This window comes from Bombina bombina, chromosome 4 (assembly GCF_027579735.1).
Source record: "Bombina bombina isolate aBomBom1 chromosome 4, aBomBom1.pri, whole genome shotgun sequence".
NCBI classification, from domain to species: Eukaryota; Metazoa; Chordata; class Amphibia; order Anura; family Bombinatoridae; genus Bombina; species Bombina bombina.
Window position 1 is genome coordinate 1126542899 of NC_069502.1, and position 26749 is coordinate 1126569647.

At 36.3% G+C, this 26749-nt stretch overlaps 1 protein-coding gene across 1 annotated transcript in view; it reads left to right on the plus strand.

Annotated features, from left to right (window-relative positions):
- KCNK2 (potassium two pore domain channel subfamily K member 2) overlaps window positions 1–26749 on the plus strand; it is a 314492-nt gene that overhangs the window by 252787 nt on the left and 34956 nt on the right. Inside the window, exons 4-6 of the mRNA XM_053712494.1 lie at window positions 11842–12002; window positions 15403–15589; window positions 19421–19560. Coding sequence (XP_053568469.1) covers window positions 11842–12002; window positions 15403–15589; window positions 19421–19560 — 488 coding nt within the window. The remainder of the gene's footprint in view (window positions 1–11841; window positions 12003–15402; window positions 15590–19420; window positions 19561–26749) is intronic.

A 26749-nucleotide genomic window follows, 5' to 3' on the forward strand; every position in this document is an offset into this window, starting at 1 on the left:
GTTTCAGGTTGTGCTGGTGAAAAAGGACAAGATAGCTCTTCCCTGATGCTATTTCTAATTGCCTAACCAAACTCCTGATGACCCAACAATGCCCCCCTGTATTTGCTGACTCCAACCACAAAAATACCTGTGACCCAACTCACATTAACTACATCCACAAAACACAAACAACTATGCCCAGTTGCTAGAGTTCACACCCACTCCCCATTACTTGATTGCAGAAAACTCTGCTGGATGAGTGCTTATGTAGGGCTCATTTATATGGGGTTATCATCTGTGCAATGCATGTGGCTGCTTTACCAATGGTTAAACATTTAAATTGTAAACTTCCAGTGCTGCCCTAATTTTAAGTTCAATTGAACATTTCTTATTACATTTTACAAAAGCTTACAAGTTTGTGATGACTGAATAAATGTAAAATGAAATTTAGCTTGGGCTGGTAGTCAGAAGAAAAAAGAAACAGTAACCGTATGTACAGATGCTATGTTCAAGAACAGATAACATAACTTTTTTTTCTACTTTTAGAGTTTATATTGAATTTAGAAATTGCACCGATCAGCTAATGTGGTCTTACTATAGTATATTTTGTTTTTGAAAGTTATGGTGATCCACTAATTTGTTCTCAAAAACAGTTTATAATATAGAATTGGAAATTATGCTTATCGACTGTTTTTCACTATGTTTTGTGTTGAATTTTAAATAATACTGGTCAACTGATCTGGATCCAGTATGGCTTACATAAACGTATTATATAATATATTTTATTTCAGTATAACTTAGTACCTCACTGCTATGTTGAAGTTCAAATGATCAAACCACATTCACAATTCAGAGTGGTTAAGATTTGATTTCTATTTTTAATGGTAATGACCAAAACCTAGAAGTAGCCGTATAGCTTATGCAATGTCGATCATCCTAATAGCATATTATCAGGATGATTAAAATCCACCACACTTTAGGTGGTGGAGAGGTTAAGTAGCATCAGTCTTTGGACTGATATTACTTTACTAGTGTTTTAGGCTTGCTTGCGTGTTCCTGAAATGCTGGGGATCCGAAGCTGCTATCGCAACTTGGTAAATGAAGTCCTTAGAGTTGGATGGAAAGGGAGTATGCTACGGGAGGGCAAAGTTAGTAGCAAGCTTACTGGCCCTTTAAAGATTAAATACTGTAGCCAATATAAATGATTTACCATGTTTTCTGTATATAGTATGTTGAAATCACTTCTATTTTCATATGCATGTGTGTTTTCTACTAGAGTATTTTGAGACAATCTCACCATCCTTCAGTTTGCAAGAAAATATGGTGAGTTCTGTAGAGGGAAAGGTTTAGAGAATAAGCTAGACATGCTACAATTAAGTGATGAAAAAAAAACTTTAGCAACTTTAGTGATACAATTCCTAATTCAAATATGCGGTCCCATTTACTAATAGCTGTGCGGACAAGGTTCTCAACTTGAGAGGCTGTCTGCATGACTTTACAAAGAATGGGCAGTCATATTATGTGTCTGTCCAACATGATCCGATCAGCGGATCATATCCAACAGACATTGCTGAATGCGGAGAGGAATATGCTCTCCGCATTCAGCATTGCACCAGCAGCTCTTGTGCAATGCTGGTGCAACGCCGCACCCTGCAGAGCTAGCAGGGGGTGTCAATCAACCCGATCGTATTCGATCGGGTTGAATTACGGAGCTTGATAAATGGGCCCCTGTATGTCTGCTGTCCATATGTACAATTACACACTCAAGGTTGTGTGTAATTCAACCTCCTTCGAGCTTGCAAATTACCCCAAGCGAGTTTATTCAGGGTGATTTCAATCAGCTACATCATAGGTCAGTGAAAAGTGTAAAAAGCAGCAGTCTAATAACCGCCGCTTCGTGCATTGCAGGAAGCAGGCTCGCATGAGCTGGCTGGGCTGCCCCACGAGAGCTCAAAATAAGCTTACGCTGCTAAGTACATGCAGCCCATGGTCTTATTTGTCCAGTTTAAACATTTCTATGTTTTTAAATATGGCTTGGTTTATTTTTATAATCATAATAATGATATTAGCAATTTAGCTATGTATATCCAAACAGGACTTTAACTGATAGTACATTATATATCACGGTTTTAACTATTGTTTTAAAAAAATATATATTAAGCCATTTCTCAATACAGATATTTTCACAGTTTGTATAATTTCAAGTAAGAAAGAAAATATATTATGTCTCTCTTACTCTTTTCTGTGAAATATGTCTCTAAATACAATTTCTGGAGCACAGTGTAAAATAATATAGTAACGTATAGAAATAAAACAAATTTCTCAACTTAAGACTTAAGGGTTAATTGCAACTTTGCGCCTTTATTACAGCAGATAAATATATTGATATTACAAGTCTATGGTAAAACTGATTAACCAGAGAATGTTTAGCGTGATTAATATCCCTTTTGTGCTCTCCACGTAAATGGTTAGGGCTAAATTAAAATCTGCACCAAATACAACATAAATACATTAACATAAAGTGTAACATAAATACACTATATATATATATATATATATATATATATATATATATATATATATACAGATATATATACACAGTGTATATATATATATATATATATATATATGTCTGTGTTTATATATATATATATATATGTCTGTGTTTATATATATATATATAAATATATATTCACATGTATACACATATTTACATATGTATATATACTTTCTACTCAAATACCTGAAAACATAATTATAATATTTAGTAATGTGTTTTACTGTATTTTTACTGTAAATATTTTACATTCCAATGTTCTTCACATATAACTAATCAGCTGATAATTTCACCTGTGCTCCAATAACCTCAAAATGTGGTATAGATATAAATTTTACAAAAAACATACATACACACATATATATATATATATATATATATATATATATATATATATATATATATATATATATATATATATATATATATATATATATATATATTTTAAAATGAAAAGAACATTTTCTTCTATGTGAAAATATATTTATAACTACCTTTGGCTTAGCTGAGTGAGTCTAATGCTTGTCGGGTTAGCGAGCAAGAGAGCAATGATTGTTTTTTTTTCAGTTTGCGCACTCCATTGAAGTCTATGGGGAGTAGAAGTTAACGTGGTTGCGATATTCAAAGTCCTGAAGCTAGCACATGTCAGCTTTCACTCACGCTCAAACAATTTACTTTTAACTTGTAATACGTGTGCTAACCCACACACATTAAAAGTTTACTTCTGGCGGTGTTTGCATGCGAGCATAAGAGGTAAATAGCATGCCACTTCTAATCTGGTCCTTAGTCAGGACAAAGTAATCCAACCTACACACAAATAGACACACATATATAAATATATACAGATGTGGTCAAAAGTATTGGTACCTTTCTACTTTTCTAAGAAAACTTAGTAAAAATCTACTAAGTATTTGGAATACACCAATCTTTATTTCAAATGTAATAGAACAGAAACTTCATTTTTGATTTATGACTTTACATATTGCTTTAAACAGTAAAACAAATGAGAATGGCAATGAGAAAAATATTGTTACTCTTAACCTAATATTTTGTAGCACAACCTTTGGAGACAGTAAATGCAATCAAGCAATTTTTGTAGCTATGAATAAGATTTCTACCCTTTTTGACTCAGATTTTTGCCCTCTCTACTTGAGCAAACTGCTTCAGTTCTCTCAGGTTTAATGGGTGCCTTTTCCCAACTATGAGTTTGAGCTCTTTCCACAGATGTTCAATGGGCCTCAGATCTGGACTTATAGAAGGCCAATTCAGAATGGTCCAATGTTTTCTTCTCATCCATTCTTGGGTGTCTTTTGATGTATGTTTCAGTTCATTATCCTTCTGGAGGACTCATGACCTGCAGTTGAGACACAACTTTCTGACACTGGGCAGTATGTTTTGCTCGAGAATGCCTTTACAGTCTTCTGATTTCATCCCACCCTGCACAGATTCTAGGCAGCTAGTGCAAGTAGCAGCAAAGAGGCCTAAAACATTACTGAGCCTCCTCCATGTTTCAAAGTAGGGATGTTGTTCTTTTCTTTGAGAGCTTCTTTTTTTCATTCTGTAAACATGGAGTTGTGATTTGTCAAAAATCTCTACTTTAGTTTTGTCTGTGCAAAGAACATTCTTCCAGAAGACTGTGGCTTATCAACATACAATTTATAGATATAATATATATATATATATATATATATATATATATATATATATATATATATATATATATATATATATATATATATATATATATATATAAGGCATTATAAAGAAAATCAGTAGTGCTGAATATCCATAATGCAGAGACGTCAGGTTGACACGCCAAGAGCTGTGTCCCATAGACCAGGTGAGACTTCAAAAGATGCACTCAAAAACATGTAACATATAGCATGTAGTATTTAACATCCATCAATAAATCTCAGCTGGGGACATATAGATTGCAAGTGACAAACTTACTGAAAATTAACCTCTTTCTATACCCCTCCGCTAACTCTGCTACTAGTATTACTTAAGAGAGCAGGAATCAGCGTAAGGAGAAAGCAGGGTCAAGTCATGGATAGTGTGGAATTTGGCGTGGTCCAAGTGCATCAGAACCTTCACTCACACGGTATCAGAACAGACATGGGCTCCTTGGTGTAGTGTTGTAGTATGCAGCTTGAGCCATGGTGTCAGCGTAAGAGAGGAAGTTTGTATCTCTTCAGATTCCTGACGCTTGCACGCTTCCTACCATCATTTGACTTTTCATCCTTCAATCAGAACCGGCTCTCGTCCAAACTGACGTCAGCGGCTGATAATGAACAGCAGTGAGGAAAAACTCCCAAAGGCTTCAGGTTAAGGAGTGGATAGCCCGCTATCCACTTTGCAATGCAAAGAATAAAAGAGTTCTGTTAGCCCGAAACCTGACTCCTTTAGGATTTTAATTGGAATAAAGTGATGTTTTTTCAAAGCTTCCTTTGAAACTCTTTTATTCATAAATACATGTGTATATATATAAATATTTACGTGTAGCCTCTGAAGAAACATGTACGTTATCCCTTAAAGGGCCAGTAAATACAGTAAATGTGCATACTCAACAAATGAATGATTAAAAGACAAAGCAATAGCACTTAGGGCTACAATTATTATGCAGTGGATGCTGCTTCGGAGGCCCACTGCTCTTTAACTTGTCCACCACCTTTTTAGGTGGCGGATTGAAATCACCCCGATTCGATCTGATCAGGATGATTGAGAGCCACTGCTAGCAGAGTGGCATTGCACAAGCATTTCACTAGAAATGCTTGTGCAATGTTAAATGCGGACAGTGTATGCTGCCCTCATTTAGCGATGTCGAGCGGACATGATTCGCTACAGCAAATCATGTCCGCTCAACATTTAGTAAATCTACCCCATAATCTGAACTTCAAACGAGTAGTAGATTTTATTCTGACAAATTTCAAAACTATGTCTATTTCCACTCACAAATGCATATACGTATATTTCTTTCCTATGGCATGGAGAGTCCACAACGTCATTCCAATTACTAGTGGTATATTAAACTCCTGGCCAGCAGGAGGAGGCAAAGAGCACCTCAACAAAGCTCTTAAATGTAACTCACCTTAACCATAATCCACAGTCATTCTCTTTGCCTTTGTCAATGGAGGATGTGCGAAGTTGGTGTCTGAAGAATTTAATCCTTTTAATGGGTACTTTTCTCTGCAAGCAAGGATTGGGGTCTAGCTGTGTCCACACCAATCTCTTTAGTAAGGTGGCGAGGTAGTCTTTGCTTTACTTCTATCATTTTTGCTACCCCTATATAGAAAACCAGTGTTGGTTACTCAGTTTTTTCTTTTCTCTCCATGTCCTTGCCAGCGGTCGATTGAGGCTGACAGACTGGGAAGTGCTGTGTCTGCTCCACAGCAGAAGATCTTGGAGGGTAAGTTAGTTTATATCCTTAGTCATCAGGTGAAGAGAGGACTTTGAAGGGTGACCAACTGGCACCTCCATTACCCTCTTAGATGGGTCTGGAAACCTTAGTTATATCCCCACTTGGGGATATCAGTTATATGAGCAGCTTGGATCTACCAACATCTCTTTAAACAGAAAGAAAAATATATAGGGGGCGCCCTTGGTAAAAAAATAAAAGAATGATAAATATGACTGTATAGTGATAGACATTAATAATACAATGTTTCAAATAACAGGTAAAACAATGTGATAAAAGACAATTGTCAAATCAATGAGAATTGCAGCAAATCAAAAGTCCTGTATAACAAAAAACAGAATGTTGGCCATTAAACCCAAGTCTATGAGGCAAATCCAGTTCTAGGCAGCTGTCTGTGAGTGGATCAAGGTCAGAATCCAAAATCAGCAATCTGTAGAGAGTATAGAAGAACAGAAGCACCACATGGCCTAGTACTGTTTAAATTTGTGAAAGATGGTACATAAGATATTTGTACTCACATTTCGTAGAGCACCCCTCTTGGTGCAAATAGAGCAGACTGGGATCAAACAGTCACCCAGCAGACTGATCTCTGGTGTAGCTCGAACCCCATTGAGTCAGGAGACGATATCCCAAACAATGGTGCACCAATTGGTCAAGTGTAGATTCAAATAAAAAGGTATGGTGGTAAGTGTAAAACTTACTTTATTAAAACAATAAAAACAAGCAGCACTTTTCTCAGCCAGCGGCTGTTTCATCAGGCTTAATGAAACAGCCAGTGGCTGAGAAACGCGTTGTTTGTTTTTATTGTTTTAATAAAGTAAGTTTTACACTTACCACTTGGCACCATACCTTTTTATATGAATCTACACCTGAACAATTGGTGCACCATTGTTTGGGATATTGTCTCCTGACTTACTGGGGTTCGAGCTACACCGGAGATCAGTCTGCTGGGTGACTGTTTCATCTCCTTAAACAGGCTATTCTCTGGCAGTGCTATTTTAGGCAATCGCAATAAGCGCCAATACACTGACTGAAAGGTTTTCCACACTGAACCTGCAAGTCCCATATTACGTTCCTGATGCAGCACTCAGTTATGGCACTTGCATATTACGGCACTGACTAATGCATGCTTCTTTATTAGTAAGATGCTAGATAGCGATGACCACATTTAAAGGGTTTTTCCCCTCATCTGTTATCGAGTTAATAATTTAGAGGGGTCTCGCTGGTGCACTAAGCTTCAGTTGTTTAGCTTTTGTGTCAGCTCTATTTTATATACGGCTATGTACCTTTATCCTCATATTAGAAGACCGCCATTGTGGGCAGATACTATGGTGCAACTAGTCAGCTATGCGGTGGATGAGCCATGAGCGTTTGTTCTGCTGGATAGGAGATGTATGGTTTGTTTTTGTTTTCAGACCCGTGAGCATTCTATACAAAATAATTGTGTTTCTTTTGTTCCAACCTCGTCTACATTGTAAGGGAGATCCGCTTCAGTGGACATACATTTTTGTCGGCACCATTTTGGAAATAGCTTTTCTATTTCCCACTATGGGCAGTGAGGTTTGCAGTTTGAGTGCATTTTAGATGTCTTCATCATGTAATGTTAAGTACGATCTCTATGTGAGCCTTATTTAAACCTATTCAGCCTAGACCTTCATAGAGGTTTATTCCCCTCCTAAGGTGTTTTATATCAGTTTTTTATGTGTACTGATAATACTTCCTCGAGGATATGAGGGATGAGTTTTTTATTATGGGAGTGTTTAATATAATAAATCATAATTCCTACAATTTTATTTTTCATGATTTATTTTCTCATACTAAATACTGTGTACTTTACTAGTATTTGTCACCATCTGGTGGCAATTTATTGCTAATGTATGCTCTTTTATTATATTGTCATGTATTAAGGTAAATTACATTTCCCTCTCATTCTGTGGATACATCTTGAGGGTCTCTCATATGATTAATCTCTTTCTCTGTTATATTTAGCAGGGATTCATATATTATTTATACCCACCTACTGGTGATTACAAATTTCTACAGTTTGTGCATTGTAACTGTGTATTTGTTTAAGATTGTCACCATGTTAATGGTTTATCCCTTTCCTTTTTTAAGTATAGGTATATACTGGGCGTTGTTATCAATATGATGTCTAATTATCCTGTCTCATATTCCTGTATGTTTTAGGGATTATTTCCATCTTCATGGTTTATCCCTATCTTTCTACAGTACGGTTTAATTAGACTATGTTTTAAACATTAGGTCTACTTAAATTATCCTTCTTTTCTACAGTAAAATATATGATTACTATGTTATAAAGACTAGAAATTCTTATCTTATCTTGTCTGCTGTGCATATTTAAGACATAAGTAGGGGAATCATAATATTGACATGATTTATTTTCCTCCTACCATGGAAATATCTTCTGGATATTGTTATAAGTCTTCATAAATATATATATATATGGCTTAGGTATTATCTATGTTTATGTTTTATTTTTTTTTCTGCGGTAGAAAAATATATACAGGAGATTGTTACTAATCTGACCACTTGTGATTCTGTGGGTAAATCTCCAATCTACCAGCTGGATTCCTGTTTTTAACCCTAGCTATCCTTACAGCTGTGTATTCAGCAATGCTATGGCATTTAGGGGAAGTCTGCGTAAAGTAGGCTATAGTATATAAGTGAGTCATTATGACTATCTCATATATAGTATTGGTTTAGGGATTATCAACATTTATTTGATTTATCTCTATCCTGATTCATTATGATTCAGTATAGGTATATTCTGTTATTGTTATAAGCATCATAATTGCTTAATTAGCTTGACACATTTTAAATGTATGCTCTGGGGATTCTTAAACTTATTTTTTGTCCCTTTCCTACTGTAGATGATTAGAGGTTATGTTATAAGCCTTTCCTGGCTTATTTTATATATATTCTTCTATTCTCTTTTTAAGAGCCATTCTCTGTTTTGTCTTTTGGACAAACACTTCCAATTTGTAGCCTTAAGTTTACAGGGGTTCGATGGGGCTCTTCTGGCACTAGCCAGATGTTAAGGAATTATGGTGGCATCTGTCCTGGACTATATCTTGGTTCAGGTGCCTTCTTTTCTTTTTGTATGATGTTATTGTCTATTCTACGTTCCTACAGGTGGAAAGTGAATCTGGAGGAGAGTTCCCTGGTGCCAGACACCAGGGTGTGTTTCTTAGGAATGATTATAGATTCTCTGTCTATGAAGATTTTGCTGATGAAGGTCAGAAAATCCAAACTTCTGACTTCCTGCCTGTCACTTCAGTCCTCAACCTGACCTTCTGTGGCTCAGTGTACAGAAGTAATTGGTCTGATGGTTGCTTCCATGAACATCATTCCATTTGTTCAGTTCCATCTGAGACCTCTACAGTTACACATGCTCAGGCAATGGAACAGAGACCACTCGGACCTATCACAGAGGAAAGCTCTGGTTTCCCTAACTAGAGTCTCTCTATCTTAGTGGCTTTCACAGGACCATGTGTCTCAAGGTACATGCTTCCTAAGCCCATCCTGGGTGATTGTAACCACAGACAGTTTCAAGCTGGGGAGCAGTTTTGGGTTCTTTAAAGGCTCAGGGTCTTTGGACTCAAGAGGAGTCTTCTATTCCCATAAACATCTTGGAGTTGAGAGCAATTTACAATGCTTCATCAGCCTGGCCTCAACCAGCTTTAGTCCGGTTTATCAGATTTCATTCACACAATATCTCCTTGGTGGCTTACATCAATCACCAGGGAGGAACTCGGAGTTCCTTAGCTATGAAGGAGGGGAATCGCATTCTCCAGTGGATGGAGTCTCACAATAGTTTCCTCTCTGCCTTCAGCATCCCAGGGGTGGACAACTGGGAGGTGGTTTTTCTGAGCAGGCAGACTTTTCATTCCGGGGAGTGGGCTCCCCACCCAGAGGTTTTCAAATGAAAACTCTCAGGTGGGGGGTTCCAGAGTTGAATTTGATTGCATCACGTCTAAACGTCAAGATCAAGAGAGCCTCAGACCGCTCTGATTGACACTCTAGCGATGCCATGGAACTTCAGTCTGGCGTACCTGTTCCCCCTGTTTGCGCTCCTTCGTATCAAGCAGGAGAGGGCATCTGTAATTCTAATAGAATGGCCTCGCAGGATCTGGTTTGTGGATCTGGTGAAGATGTCTTCTCTTCCACCTTGGAGGTTACCTCTGAGGAAGTACCTTCTACTTCAGGGTCCATTCCTCCATCCAATCCTGGATTCTCTGAAGCTATTTCTTCCGCTCGCAGAGTTTCTGAGCTTTCAGCTCTGCAGTGTGATTTCCAGTACCTTATTTTTCATGCAGATAAGGCGGTCCTTCATACTAAATTGGGGTTTGTCCCTAAGGTGGTGTTGGATCGAACCATTAATCAGGAAATTGTTGTTCCTTGTTTTTGTCCTAATCCTTCTCATAAGGAACGTCTTTTGCATAATTTGGATGTTGTGCGTGCTCAAAATTTTTACCTACAAGCAACTAAAGATAGATTTTTGTCAATCTTCTGCCCTGTTTGTTGTTTTCTCTGGAAAGCGTAAGTGTCAGAAGGCCTCTTCTACTTCTCTTTCCCTCTGGTTAAGAAATATGATTCGTTTTGCTTATGAGACTGCTGGACAGCAGCCTCCTGAGAGAATTACTGCTCATTCCACAAGGGCTGGTTCCTAATCTTGGGCTTTCAAAATGAAGCTTCTGTGGAACAGATTTGCAAGGCGGCAACATGGTCCTCTTTGCACATTTTTTCAAAATTCTTCAAATTTTATGCTTTTGCCTCAGCTAATGCCTCTTTTGGGAGAAAAGTTCTTTAAGCAGGGGTGCCTTCTGTTTAGGTCCTCCTGCCTTGTTCTCCCTCCCTGTTCATTCCGTGTCCTCTAGCTTGGGTATTGGTTCCTACTAGTAATTGGAATGATGTTGTGGACTCTCCATGCTATCGGAAAGAAAACAAAATTCATGCTTACCTGATAAATCTCTTTCTTTCCGGGCATGGAGAGTCCACGATCCCGCCCTCTTTTTAAATTATAATTCAGCAGTTTTTTTGAGTAAACCTCAGGCACCTCTATTCCCTTGTGTTTCTTCTTTTTCCAGCTGAATGACTGGGGATTATGGGTAAGGGAAGTTACACTTAACAGCTTTGCCAGGAGTTGAATATCCCACTAGTAATTAGAATGACATTGTGGACTCTCCATGCTCAGAAAGAAAGAAATTTATCAGGTAAGCATAACTTTTGTTTTTGTGACTTCTTGACATGTTCAGTAGGAGCTGGTGACTCAAAGTGTAAATATAAAAGAACTGTGCACATTTTGTTAAATTGGAAAGTTGTTTAAAATTGCATGCTAAATCTGAATCATAAAAGTTTCATTTTGACTTGAGTGTCCCTTTAAAGGGACATAAACATGATAAAGATGCTACATTTTATGGTGAAGTAGCTGCCAATAACAAAAAACAGTTTTTTTTGGTAAAGCTGAAATTGGCACCATGTGAATGCATGGTGTTGATGTATGTACTAACAGGGGCACTGATTGGTAAGTATGGTATGCACAGTGTACAAACACTGGGTATTTACTGGGTGTGAAAATGAGTCTTGGATTAAATGTACATCCAGGCTAATGCAAACCCAGTCATTTGCATTTCAAAGTGTATTGCAATAATAAACTAGTGCTAGATAACTCCAATATACGCTTCCATGTTCCTTTAATAACATATCACAAATTGAATTACAATTGCTCATCATCTCTATAATCAAATTTGTTTTCATGTTTTTGCAAATAATAATAGATTATTTATTAATTCATTTGAACAATATATAAATAGATTACTATTTATTTTTACGGTACATCATTTATAACATTTAATAATTATTTTTCTAGGGTTTGGAAACATTTCACCTCGTACAAAGGGTGGAAAAATATTTTGTATCATCTATGCCTTACTAGGAATACCTTTGTTTGGATTCTTATTGGCTGGAGTAGGCGATCAACTAGGGACTATTTTTGGCAAAGGAATTGCCAGAGTAGAGGATACTTTTGTTGTAAGTATATAAAATGTTCGCAATATATTATACGATTTTCTATTTCTATTTGGTAAATCACTAGGATTATGCTGTTTCCAAGTTAATTTCTTGTCTTATGCAGATATTTTGTTTGCAGGTGTTAAATATAAATAATTATATTATTTTAAAATACATTTTTATGTGAGCATTTTCATTTTAATCTCTTTGCCAAAACTTCCACTGGTTTCCCTTAGCCTTCAGGAATACAATTCAAAATTTTGATCCTAACATACAAAGCCCTCACCAACACTGCACCCTCTTATATATTTCTGAATGATTTATGTAAATGTCTTCTGATTATTGTACTCCATATCTGTACACTTATGGTTTATGTAAATGTCTTCTGATTATTGTGCTCCATAACTGTATACTTAATATTACACTGCTGTGTAATATGTTGGTTCTTTATAGATAAACAACAACAATAATAATAATCATAATTATAGTAATAATAATAGAAAAGTAAAATCTACCCATTTACAGATATATAAACAGGTAAACAGTAAACTGCTAAGTTGACCTATATTTTGTGTATTTTTATTATTCATGATACATATTTAAAAAGTAAATCATTCTTGTACTCCATCTCCTACTATACCAAACACCTGCACACAAGCCTTGTTCAACATACGCAGGGTACCAAACATTGTCTGGGTTGGTATAAAGCATGTCTCCACTCTCCACTGCACTCTGGAGCAGTGGAAAAATATGTTATCTGGAGTGATGAATCATGCTTCACTAGCTAACAGACTGATGAAAGAATCTGAGTGGTGGATTCTACCTACCAGAATGCATAGTACCTATTGTAAAGTTTGGTTGAGGAGGGATGATGGTTTGAGGCTATTTTTAAAGGTTTGGGCTAAGCCCCTTAGTTCCAGCGAAGAGTCATCTTAATGCTCTAGGGTTCAAAAACATTTTACACAATTGGGTGCTTTCAACTTTGTGGCAACAGTTTGGGGACGGCCTTTTCCTGTTCTAGCCTGACTGTGCCTTTGTACTCAAAGCAAGGCCCATGAAGACATGGTTGTTTAATAAGTTTGAGGGGGAGGAACTTGAGTGGCTTGTACAGAACCCTTACCTCAACCCTATTAAACACCTATAGGATGAATTGGAAAGCTGATTGCTAGCCAGACCTTCTCGTACAACATCAATGCCTGACCTCACAAATGCACTTTTGGCTTAATAAGCTTGAATTCCCACAAACACCAAAACATGTTGTGAAGAGCCTTCCCAGAAGAGATGTGGCTGTTATAGCCAGTAAGGGGAGCCAAATCCATATTAATGTCTATGGTTTTGGTATGGGATGTCCAACAAGCTCATATAGGTGTGACTGTCAGGGGTCCACATACTATATTTAAATACAGGTGTACCTGAAATTAACATTTACATTGATTCAAAAATAGCAACATTTGAAGGAATTTGATTTTCTACTGGTGTGACTATATGAAATTGAAAATATGAAATAGTCAGTAAAATCAGGATTTTAGGGTTCAAATTATAAGGGGGGATTATGTCAGGAACCATGGGCCTGCTGCCCATTAGCAATATCAACTATAGGATGTCAAATCACACTCATAGCCTTGAAGCCCCTCTCAAATATTTGCCTGAATCAAACCACGCATTAGACCCATAGTCATATAGCCCAAGTAAACTATATGACACATGAGACTAGACTTAATCACTTAAGTAACCATTCTTTAATATATATTTTACTGAACATATAGTTGATAAAATGGACTGTCCAGTTCAGTAATAGAACCTGGTTTCTATGGTTTTGGTATGGGATGTCCAACAAGCTCATATAGGTGTGACTGTCAGGGGTCCACATACTATATTTAAATACAGGTGTACCTGAAAGTAACATTTACATTGATTCAAAAATAGCAACATTTGAAGGAATTTGATTTTCTACTGGTGTGACTATATGAAATTGAAAATATGAAATAGTCAGTAAAATCAGGATTTTAGGGTTCAAATTATAAGGGGGGATTATGTCAGGAACCATGGGCCTGCTGCCCATTAGCAATATCAACTATAGGATGTCAAATCACACTCATAGCCTTGAAGCCCCTCTCAAATATTTGCCTGAATCAAACCACGCATTAGACCCATAGTCATATAGCCCAAGTAAACTATATGACACATGAGACTAGACTTAATCACTTAAGTAACCATTCTTTAATATATATTTTACTGAACATATAGTTGATAAAATGGACTGTCCAGTTCAGTAATAGAACCTGGTTTTCCTAACTTCAAAATATAATATGAATTTAAATAATGTCTGTAAGTAGGATTGCAATTCAGTAAAAGGTTACACAGACACGCAGCGGCAAACACAACTGGATTTAAAGGATACACTACATATTTTTAAGTGTTTTTGGTTGCAATTCACATCAATAAACTTTAAGCCATCCACATATTTTCATGCTTATTAAAAAAAAAGCATGAGTTTAAAATACTCCATTTCCAAAAAGTAATAGACATAGGCATAATGTATAGAAAATTAGAAAACCTAGGCAAGTATCCCCACTTGCTTTTCCCCAGAAGTACTCTGTAAACACTGTTACCAATGCACCAGTGAAGTAAGATTTGCAAATTAGATATACAATAGCTCATGTGTTTTGCTTCCTAGTACATTGTTACTCTCTCTATGGGGTGGATGCAGCAATAAAAAAAAAAACTTCTGGACAGCTATTTAGAGTATTTTAACCCTCATCAGCTAAATATAGGTTTAAATTGCTGCTTGGTGAAGCTTATTTTCAGAGAAAAAGCAATACTCATTTGAGTTATGGTAAAGATAAAAGTATGAGATTAAAATCATCCATTTAATAAAAGTAAGAGACATAGGCCTTTATTTATCAAGGTCTCTTCGTAGAACAAGAACAATTTCAGGGGTATTTTGCAGCAAAAGCAGGACAATTAAATATTGTATTTAGCAATGTTTTATTTTCCTTTAGTAAATATTTATGACATGTACATTGGAAGTTTAAAAGATCATGAAACCCAATTTGTTTTCTTTCATGATTTAGATAGAGCATGCGCTTTTCAATTAACTTATTTTAAATGTATTTCTATTATCTAACTTGTTTTGCTCTCTTGGTATACTTTGTTCAGGAGCTGCTGATTGGTGACTGCACATATATGCCTTGTGTTATTGACTCATCATGTTTTTGCTGCTCCATTAACAAAGGATACCAAGAGAATGAAGCAAAATAGATCATAGAAGTATATTGGAAAGTTGTTTAACATTGTTTGCTCTATTAAATAACAATTTGGGGATTCTTGTCCCTTTATATTATTTGGCAATACTATGTTTTCTACTAATTACTTTCCTAATAAAGCATCACATATTAATAATCATCTTTCTTTTCTACAGAAGTGGAATGTGAGTCAAACAAAAATCCGCATCATCTCAACAGTAATATTTATTTTGTTTGGCTGTATTCTGTTTGTTGCAATTCCCGCTGTTATATTTCAACATATAGAAGACTGGCACACACTGGATGCCTTCTACTTTGTGGTCATCACATTAACTACAATTGGATTTGGAGACTATGTTGCAGGTAACCTGACTGTGTGTGCGTGTGAGTGCGTGCGTGTTTTTTTAAATGGACATTTGTAAGTACATGCACATGTAAAAAATAAATAAAACGTAAAGCCATTGTTTAACCCCTAAACGACTGTGACACAACCTGAAAACCGCTGGTCGTTAAGGGATTGTCTTGGGTGTAGCGCTATTACATCCTCTCTCCCTCCTGAAGGCTTGCTAAAATTTGCATTTGTTTTATGCCACTTCGATTAACATACAAAGGGGGATATACAGCCATTTGTTATTTATATTGATTTCAATGCAAAAAATAAAAAAATTGAGACATAAAAAGCATCTAATATATAGACACTTGATTAAAACAATCACAACATTATACAGTGATTCTAACATCCTTTGTATTTTATTAATTCAACTGATCATCTGTTCATAACTAGATGTAACGTTGATGTTTAAAGGGACGTAATGCAAAAATAATTGTAATTAAGGGTTGGATGACAATATTGCACAACAATAACAATTTCAGAATGTTGGCTTGTATTGTCAATAGGGTTGCCACCTCAGCCATGTTTTCCTGGACACATAAGTTACACATGCTGCAGGGTGTGCAACAAGGAATATAAATAGTGCATATAAATAGTGCTGTCCAGAAACACAATACATGTTCCTCCCTGCACACCCTGCAGCATGTGTAACTTATAAGTGTCTAGGAAAACATGGCTGAGGTGGCAAACCTAATTGTCAGTGTGTTTTTCTAGTGATCACAATCAAAAAATGATTCTGCCCTTAATAATGGAAATAGTGGCAACGGTGTTAGTTTAAGCAAATATCAACCCCTTCATAATTAGCTTTAGAGCAATCCGTGTATTCTCTGAGCCCTGAGGGTTACGGTGTATTTGAACTATTACCCAGGGAAGTAATTCTGTTTTTGAAGTCTCACACACACAGTCCTGATCTGTTTCTTAATCTAAGTTTTAAATGTATGTCTCACATATTTATGTTATACATTTGGTACTATTTACCACAATTTTTATTCTATCATTAGTAAAAGTTACGTTTTAATAACCAGTTCTTGACACAATCCGGTTTTCAATGCATATTGTTACTATATAGTGTTTTGTGAGTGCTGGGTACTGTCAAACTTCTCTCTCTTTTTTGTACCTTCTGCCCTTAATACCCTCTTAAGCTCGGAATTGTTACCACCCAAAAAAAAAACTGAAAATCATTATCTGCCTTAAAAATCTCCCAATTTTGTATTCCAAAAATCAAGGGCCCCATTACATATGCAGCGTCGCCCGCAAAAGCCGGCAACGCCAGTTTTTGCGCTGTTTTGGTATCACATATACGGCGTAGCATACAAGTTACGCCCGTATATTTCACAATTTTTACTCCCATAGGCTAACATGGGACCGCGTCGTAAATCGGTATCCAATATCCAGCGCAAGGCCTTACATGGCGAAAATGGAGAAATCTTAGTCCATTTTTACCTCGCCATAAAAGGTAGCTGTAGCAGGCCTTGCGCTGAGTATGGGAGCACCGTAACTCCATAAAATGCCTGCAAAAATAAACTAACACCTAACGCATGCGCAATGTCTATCTACCTGTCAACCGCAATCCCCCACCGCAATAACTAATAAACTCTTTTAACCCCTAAACCGCCATAGCCCACACCGCAAGTAATAACTAAATTATTAACCCCTAAACCGCCATAGCCCACATAGCCTATTAAATGTATTAACCCCTAATCTGCCGCCGCAAACGTCTCCACCACTATAATAAAGTTATTAACCCCTAAACCTAAGTCTAACCCTAACCCTAACACCCCCTAACTTAAATATTATTTAAATAAATCTAAATAATATTACTATTATTAACTAAATTATTCCTATTTAAAACTAAATACTTACCTAAAAAAAAATAAAACCTAAGATAGCTATTGACTGATTGGAACAGCCAATAGAATGCAAGGTCAATCCTATTGGCTGATTGGATCAGCCAATCGGATTGAACTTCATTTCAATACGATTGGCTGATTGCATCAGCCAATAGGATTTTTCCTACCTTAATTCCGATGGCTGATAGAATTGGCTGATAGGTGTAATTGTAACTTAGGTTAGGATTTATTTTACAGGTAAATTTGTAGTTATTTTAACTAGGTAGTTATTAACTATTTAATAGCTATTGTACCTAGCTAAAATAAATACAAAGTTGCCTGTAAAATAAAAATAAATGCTAAAATAGCTACAATGTAATTATTAATTATATTTTAGCTATCTTAGGGTTTATTTTATAGGTAAGTATTTAGTTTTAAATAGGATTAATTTAGTTAATAATAGCAAATTTATTTAGATTTATTTAAATATTAGTTAAGTTAGGGGGGTGTTAGGGTTAGGGTTAGACTTAGGTTTAGGGGTTAATAACTTTATTATAGTGGCAGCGACGTTGGCGGCAGCAGATTAGGGGTTAATACATTTAATAGGCTATGTGGGCTATGGCGGTTTAGGGGTTAATAATTTAGTTATTACTTGCGGTGTGGATTTGATGGCGGATATAGGGGTTAATAGTTTAAATAGGCATATTGCCTTGTGGGGGATTGTCGGTCTAGGGGTTAATACATTTATTATTAGTAGTGAGAGGGGGGGATTGCGGATATAGGGGTTTTACGTGTCGGCTATTTTTGGGAGGCATGTTAGACTTTTACGGGAGATTTGTTATTTTCTTTACTTTTTCTTAGCGCCAGCAGTTTCTAAAGTGCCGTAAGTCACTAGCGACTCCAGAAATTTGTAGTTACGCTCAATTCTGGACATCGCTAGTTTATCAGACTTACGGCACTTTATGAACTGCCGGCGGGGTATATGTAATACCCCGATGTGCGAGGTGAAATTACGGGCGGCGCAGGTTCCCACACTTGTGCCGAAACCTGCGCCGTATATGTGATCGTGCCCCAATTGTGACTGATTTATGACAAATAAAATGGTGGTTTCTGTGGTTTAGCAATTGCATAAGAGGTTGAATTACCCGTATGTTGATTGATTCCTTTTTATAGTATGTAGTGTTGCTAATAGTTTGCATGTGTGCAATTGCGTGCAACCTGTTGTGTTTCAAACCCATAGAGATATGTGTATAGGCCACTTTAAGAGGTTTTTAAACAGTGGTATTATCTGTATAGTGGGCATGTGTGTTTGTTACATTATTGATTGTGCAAATTTGTATTACTGTTTGTTATAATTATTATTATAATGTTTTAACTTACCATCCTTTTATCAAATGATAGATTGTTATTGAACAAATGCTTACTGGAAACTATGGGACTTATCACAATCCTATAGAAAAGCACATCAATTGATTAATCTACAAAAATCACCCCAGACTTTAATAGTAATTTTAGAAAAAATCAAATAAACATTTCTAAAGGATTGAAATCAACCCATATGTGTTTAACACCTGCAAAATTAAAATTAATTTATCCAGTCCTTAGCAGCATGTGCTGTATTCTATTCTGTACTAGTCTATGATTAAGCACCAGAAGACTTTTTATATTTGTAATTTCCATGAATATTTAAATAAAGAAGATGCAATAATGTTTGCTTTTATTATTATTATTATTATTATTATTATTATTATTATAATTATTGTTGTTGTTGTTATTATTAGTTGCAGATTTCATACTTTAGTGAATCATGTCTTATACTAATTATACATGTTCTAATGTATTATTAAATAGTATATTTATAAGCATTTCAAAAAGCTTTAAAGAACTTATATATGTAAAAAAAAATGTATGCAGCTGTATGTTATTCTCACATTGCTTTTATATTTTTTACTAAATTGGCTACTTTATTTTTAGGTGGATCTGATACTGAATATCTTGAATTGTACAAACCAGTTGTGTGGTTTTGGATCTTGGTGGGACTCGCCTATTTTGCTGCCGTACTTAGCATGATTGGGGACTGGCTAAGAGTTCTGTCTAAAAAAACCAAGGAAGAGGTAATTATAAATATTTTCGATACACAAGTCATTGGATATTAAAGGGACAGTCAAGTCCAAAATAAACTATCATTATTCAAATAGGGCATGCAATTTTAAACAACTTTCCAATTTACTTGTATCACCAATTTTGCTTTGTTCTCTTGGTCTTAGTTGAAACCTAAACCTAGGTAGGCTCATATGCTAATTTCTTAGACCTTGAATTCCGCCTCTTATCTAAATGCATTTTGACAGTTTTTCACCTCTAGTTATATAGATAACATTGAGCTCACGCACGTGAAGTTATCTAGGAGTGAGCACGGGATGACTAAAATGCAAGTCTGTCAAAAGAACTTAAATAAGGTTGCAGTTTGCAGAGGCTTAGATACAAGGTAATAACAGAGGTAAAAAGTGTATTATTATAACAGTGTTGGTTATGCAAAACTGGGGAATGAGTAATAAAGGGATTATCTATCTTTTTAAACAAGAGGTACATTGGAGCCTTTCACAGTTTAGTAGATGAAAACATGAAAAAACATATTTATGCAATATTTTATATATTTACTGTAAATATTTTACATTCCAATGTTCTGCACATAGCAGAATATGTTCTATGTATTTATTAAAAGATATTTTAGCAAACAAGCTTAAAGACCAGCGCACAATGGATCAAACAACAAGCAAATAAGAACAGAGGGACTCCCACACCTCAAAGGAATGCAAACAGGAAAAGAAAAAATACTTATTTGCGCAACACCTGTGCTTACGTTTATTGAAATAGGGGAAAAAAGAAAGTATATCAAAAATATATATAAAATGTATAATTTCTCAATCAAATATATATATAAAAATATATATAAAAATATAAAAAGGTTGGAAATCAACAAGACTTCATTATACCAATAAAAAAGCAATTTCTTTACTCACATAAAGATAAAAAATACACAATAAAAGAAGTACAATTAAAATGATACACAATTAATACATAATAAGAACACAATTAATTACATAATTGATACACAGTTGATACACAATTGATACAAACTCGATGGGCTCCATGTACTAAGTGGCGGCAGACAGCTTCTCAACTCACGAAGCTGTACGCCTGCCTTCGCTACACACAGGCAGCGGATCTGTTGATCCACTTGCCCGTATGTATCATTACACACTCATTGGAGTGTGTAATGTCCACCCCTTCATTTGCGCAACCAATCGAGCGACTGAAGGGGCTGTCAATCACCGAAAAACGACTAAGCTCTCAGTGATTTTCCCTCCCCACCTCAGAGGTGGCGTAGGGTGTAAGAAGCAGCAGGAAGCAGGCTTTTGCTGCTTCGTACATGGAGCCCGATGTCTACACTCAGTCTGTTATCTGTCCCCAACACTCAAGTGAGACTGCCCTCACCAAGGTTACGAACGATCTTCTTTCTGCTAAAAACAATGGCCTCTAATCAATACTTATCTTACTTGACCTGTCTGCTGCCTTTGACACTGTTGACCATCCCCTTCTCCTATGGACTCTCAGCTCCCTTGGGCTCTCTGACATTGCGCTCTCCTGGATCCACTCTTATCTCGCTAATGGGTCCTTTTCTGTCTCTTTTGCTGGTGACTCCTCCTCTCCTTTTTTTCTGTCTGTTGTAGTATCTCAAGGCTCTGTTCTGAGTCCTCTACTCTTCTCTATTTATACTTCCTCACTGGGTAAACTTATCAGTAGCTATGACTTCAACTATCACCTCTATGCTGATGATACTCAGATCTACCTATCCACCCCTGCACTCTCTCCTTCTGTCCTTTTTGACAACAGTGTCTGCTTATCTCACATTTCTTCTTGAATTGCCTCTCACCACTTAAAAATCAACATATCCAAGACTAAGCTCCTTCTAATCCCCCCCTCTAATTCTACCCCGGTTTCTAACTTTTCAATCACTGTTGGTGACACCACTATCTCCCTATCACCCCAAGTCCGCTGCCTAGGAGTTACACTTGACTTGAATCTGTCCTTTATACCCCACATCCAATTGCTCTCTTCATCCTGTCACCACCACCTACGCAATATCTCTAAAATGTGTCCGTTTCTGAGTGCTGAATCTACTAAACAGCAAATACACTCCATGGTAATTTCCCGACTTGACTACTGTAATAACCTACTAACTGGCCTCCCTCTCTCCCACCTCTCCCCTCTTCAATCCATCTTAAATGCCTCTGCTAGGCTAATCCACCTCTCCTGACGCTCTGTATCTGCTGCACCTCTCTGCAAGTCCCTGACTTACAAAGCCCTTACCAACGCAGCCCCCCTACCTGTCTTCACTCATCAACAAATATACTCCAGCCCACCCCCTAAGATCCAACAATGACCTGCTCCTTGCATCTTCTACCATGACCTCCTCCCATGCTAGACTACAGATTTCTCTCATGCAGCACCAACCATCTGGAATGCACTTCCTCGAGCTTTCAGACTTTCCCAACCTTTCCTCCTTTAAACTCTCCCTAAAGACCTTTTTGTTCAGGGAAGCCTATATCCAAATCAGTAACAAATACATTCCACTTGCCTAATAGCTGCCCTCATCTAACTACACACTAACATCATTCCTATCTTTGCAGCCCCACCTCCTGTTTCTCACCCTCCAACCCGTCTAGATTGTAAGTTCCCACAGAACAGGGCCCTCAATTTCCCCTGCATTTGTTTGTTAAACTTTGTCTGGTGTCTTTTATATTGAATTGTACTGTACTTTTATCTTTGTACAGCACTGCAGAATCTGTTGGCGCTTTATAAATTAAAGAATAATAATAATAATATCCTTATAGCAAAAGCGTCCAGGTTATTGGCAACATTTTTAAATCTCAGCTGAACTTTCTGTGGATCGTCAGCCCTATGAGTGAGATAGACAATGGCAACTCCTTAGGCAGATAGCACTTTTCACAAAGAAAGACAGTATATCCGTACTTACATATAATATTGGATTAGTCATCATGGTCTCTCCAAAGGTGGCACTTTCCCCCTTCACTGCTCACCACCACAAGAGTTGTCAGTCTCAAAACAACAGCTGTTACTGGAGAATATTTGAAAATAAACTGTCTGTACATAAGTTAAGATCCATATTAATTTGGTGGAATAAACTGTTTCTATTTATAATGTGCCACCATGGGATTTGTCAAGATAAAAGTAATAAATCAAGGCAATTTATGTTGCCATAACTGTCTGGTTTAAATGTCTGATCAATAAATTAGGGGAGTTTAGGAAAGTAACTGAGAGGGTCTGTTCTGATATGTGTAATGTTGTAGGGATTCCAGCTTCAATCAGCTAGTAATTAGTGGCTAAATGGTAGATGGTAGATTATTGTTGATTAGAGTTTGAACACTGCTGATTTGAATTCTCAATTCCTTGGATATCTTTTTATATCCCTTTCCTGTTTTATACAGTTCAACTACCTTTTCCCGCAGATCCTTTGACAATTCTGTTGCTTTCCCCATGACTCAGAATCCAGAAACGTCAGTGCAGCACTGGATGAAAGATGCAAGTGTCTGTCAGGAGTCCAGAAACTCATTGACCTTTTATACACACACACTAATTATAAGCAAACAGATCACAGGTGAGGATGGTTACCTTTAATAGCCATTCAAACCCCTTTGTGTCAACTTGTGTGCATGTTATCAGGCCAAAATCACCAGGGTATGTAAACTTTTGATCAGGGTCATTTAGGTAGTTTCTGTTGTCATTATGGTTTAAAAAGAGTAAACACAGTTGATTGATAATAAATGGCTTCAGCCAAACACTAACCATGAGTGAAAGAAAAGTTGTTGTGTTATCATTCATATTCTCTGAAAAATGGCCAAGAAATCATCAATTCTGCCAGTGTATGTAAATTTATGAGCACAACTGTATATATATATATATATATATATTAAAAGAATTAATAGAACATAATCGTCTATGTGAAGAACATTGGAATTTGAAATCTTAATATTTAATGTTGGGTTTGCGAGCGAGTAAGGGTGTTTTTTATCCACTTTTTATGCTCCATTGAAGTCTATGGGGGAATACGTTAACACGGTCACAGTGTTCGAAGTTTGGCTTTTTGCATGCGTCAGGTAAGCAGGGGAAAGAAAACTTTTTACTTTTAACTTGTAATATGCGTGCTACCCAATACACGCAAAACGCTTACTTCTAGTGGAATTAACGCACAAGCGGGAGAGCGATAAATAGCGCTCCACTTGTAATCTAGCCTAACTGTTTTCCATAAAAAAAATAAAAAAAAATAAACAATTTTATGCATCAGAGTTCTCTAAACAGCACATTTTTTAACAAGAGACTTGTTTAATATTTTCTGGAACAGATTGTTACTGTAAACTGTAAAATTATCCAGAGGCAGTATTCAAATAAATTATTGTATTTCCCAGGGTTCCAATGCAGCTTCTTGTTTTAAATCATTTTGATAGTATGGTCCCTAGAAGAATCTCTCAAGTGAGCTATAACACTGAAAGACATTTAACTAAACTGACAAACTATATATTAGTGTTATCATGTTGAAATGTATTACATTATTAACAAGACTGATGTTATACAAAATATCAAAGGGATTAGACTGTGTTTCTTTTGAGACATATTAATTTAGTATGCTCATAAAGTTTTTTATATTGTTAGCCTACAGGCATGAACACTGTGTTCATAAATTTACCTTTGCACTGAAAAATCCATTTTTACCATATTTCTAGATTGTTCCTGAATATGTTTTTATTTCCTTGTCTGGCTGTACTATTCTGGTTCATGTGTCTCATAAGTATTATTTGGGGAGAAGCGTTTAGGTTGTTTAAAGGAATATAGTTTGTAGTCTATATTTTTATGTAGCAAAGTTTTCTCACTTATTTCTATCAGATACTAGAACATTTTCTTCTAACGGCACTACAGATTTCATATTAACTGAAATGAAAATTGCCTTTGTGTAGGCATTAAGGCCACCCCATAGTATTCCTTCAGGTCTTAATTTGATTTGCTCTCCGTATCAGATTGCTATAATAGCATAAAAGACGTTAATAAATAGTCCAAGGTCAATTTAATAATGGGGGAGATTAAAATAATTTGGGAATCTTGAATGCCAGTTTAGATAGAATTCAAATGTAATTTAAGCCATGCAGACTTTAAAATCAGTGTAGCTTATCTCTTAAAAATGTTTTGTGTAAGCTACAATATTTATTATGTCATAGCAAACTTGATTCCCCTTAGAAGGAAATGATACAGTTTAATTCATGAGACTATGACAGCATTGATAGTTCCATTATGTTTTAGTTAAAGGGAAATAAAACCCCAAAAAATTATTTCATGATTCAGATAGAGGATACAATTTTAAACAACATCCCAATTTACTCTATTATCTAATTTGCTCCATTCTTTAGATACCCTTTGTTGAAGAAATAGCAATGGACATGGGTGAGCCAATCGCATGAGACATCTCTATGCAGTCACCAAGCAGCAGCTACTGAGCCTATCTAGATAAGCTTTTCAATAAAGAATAGCAAGAGAATAAAGCAAATTAGGTAATAGAACTAAATTAGAAAGTTGTTTAAAATTGCATGTTCTTTCTAAGTCATGAAAGAATATTTTTGGGTTTCATGTCCCTTTAAAGGAGAATCTTAGGCATATACAGAACAGGTACAGATAAACTCTGATCAATGTATTAACAATATAATATGCTTCATATTAAAAATTTAGAGCCAGATTACAAGTCAAGTGCAGTTGTAAAGTAAGTTATTTTGCACATGGCTTTGTGTAATCAATAACGCTCAATCTTGTATTACAGCAAAGAAATTTAAATGGCACTACTCAAATTATTTACAGGACTTCATATATCTGCATCTATGATGGTTAATAATTATATGCTCATCATCGGATCTCAGGTGCTACATATCAAATGTACATTTTTACTTAACTAGTGGTACTAGGTCCACTAAAAAGGATATATATATATACAGCACTCTAAGTCCTAAATACTTTAGACTAAGAGTGCTGTATATATCTATTCTTTTTAGTGGACCTAGTACCACTAGTTGGGTAAAAAGTTGAATTGCAGCAAGTTGTTGATCAAAATGTTTAACAAAGCTTTCATAATGCACCAGATATATATATATATATATATATATATATATATATATATATATATATATATATACACATATACATATACAGTATATATATATTACTACGCAGCCCAAGTGACCTCCAGGCCCAGTAAATTTTAGCCAGACGTGTCCAGGGCCCTGAAGTGTGTGTATATATATATATATATATATATATATATATATATATATATATATATATATATATATATATATATATATATACAGGGAGTGCAGAATTATTAGGCAAAAGAGTATTTTGACCACATCATCCTCTTTATGCATGTTGTCTTACTCCAAACTGTATAGGCTCGAAAGCCTACTACCAATTAAGCTTATTAGGTGATGTGCTTCTCCGTAATGAGAAGGGGTGTGGTCTAATGACATCAACACCCTATATCAGGTGTGCATAATTATTAGGCAACTTCCTTTCCTTTGGCAAAATGGGTCAAAAGAAGGACTTGACAGGCTCAGAAAAGTACAAAATAGTGAGATATCTTGCAGAGGGATGCAGCACTCTTAAAATTGCAAAGCTTCTGAAGCGTGATCATCTAACAATCAAGCGTTTCATTCAAAATAGTCAACAGGGTCGCAAGAAGCGTGTGGAAAAACCAAGGCGCAAAATAACTGCCCATGAACTGAGAAAAGTCAAGCGTGCAGCTGCCAAGATGCCACTTGCCACCAGTTTGGCCATATTTCAGAGCTGCAACATCACTGGAGTGCCCAAAAGCACAAGGTGTGCAATACTCAGAGACATGGCCAAGGTAAGAAAGGCTGAAAGACGACCACCACTGAACAAGACACACAAGCTGAAACGTCAAGACTGGGCCAAGAAATATCTCAAGACTGATTTTTCTAAGGTTTTATGGATTGATGAAATGAGAGTGAGTGTTGATGGGCCAGATGGATGGGCCAGTGGCTGGATTGGTAAAGGGCAGAGAGCTCCAGTCCAACTCAGATGCCAGCAAGGTGGAGGTGGAGTACTGGTTTGGGCTGGTATCATCAAAGATGAGCTTGTGGGGCCTTTTCGGGTTGAGGATGGAGTCAAGCTCAACTCCCAGTCCTACTGCCAGTTTCTGGAAGACACCTTCTTCAAGCAGTG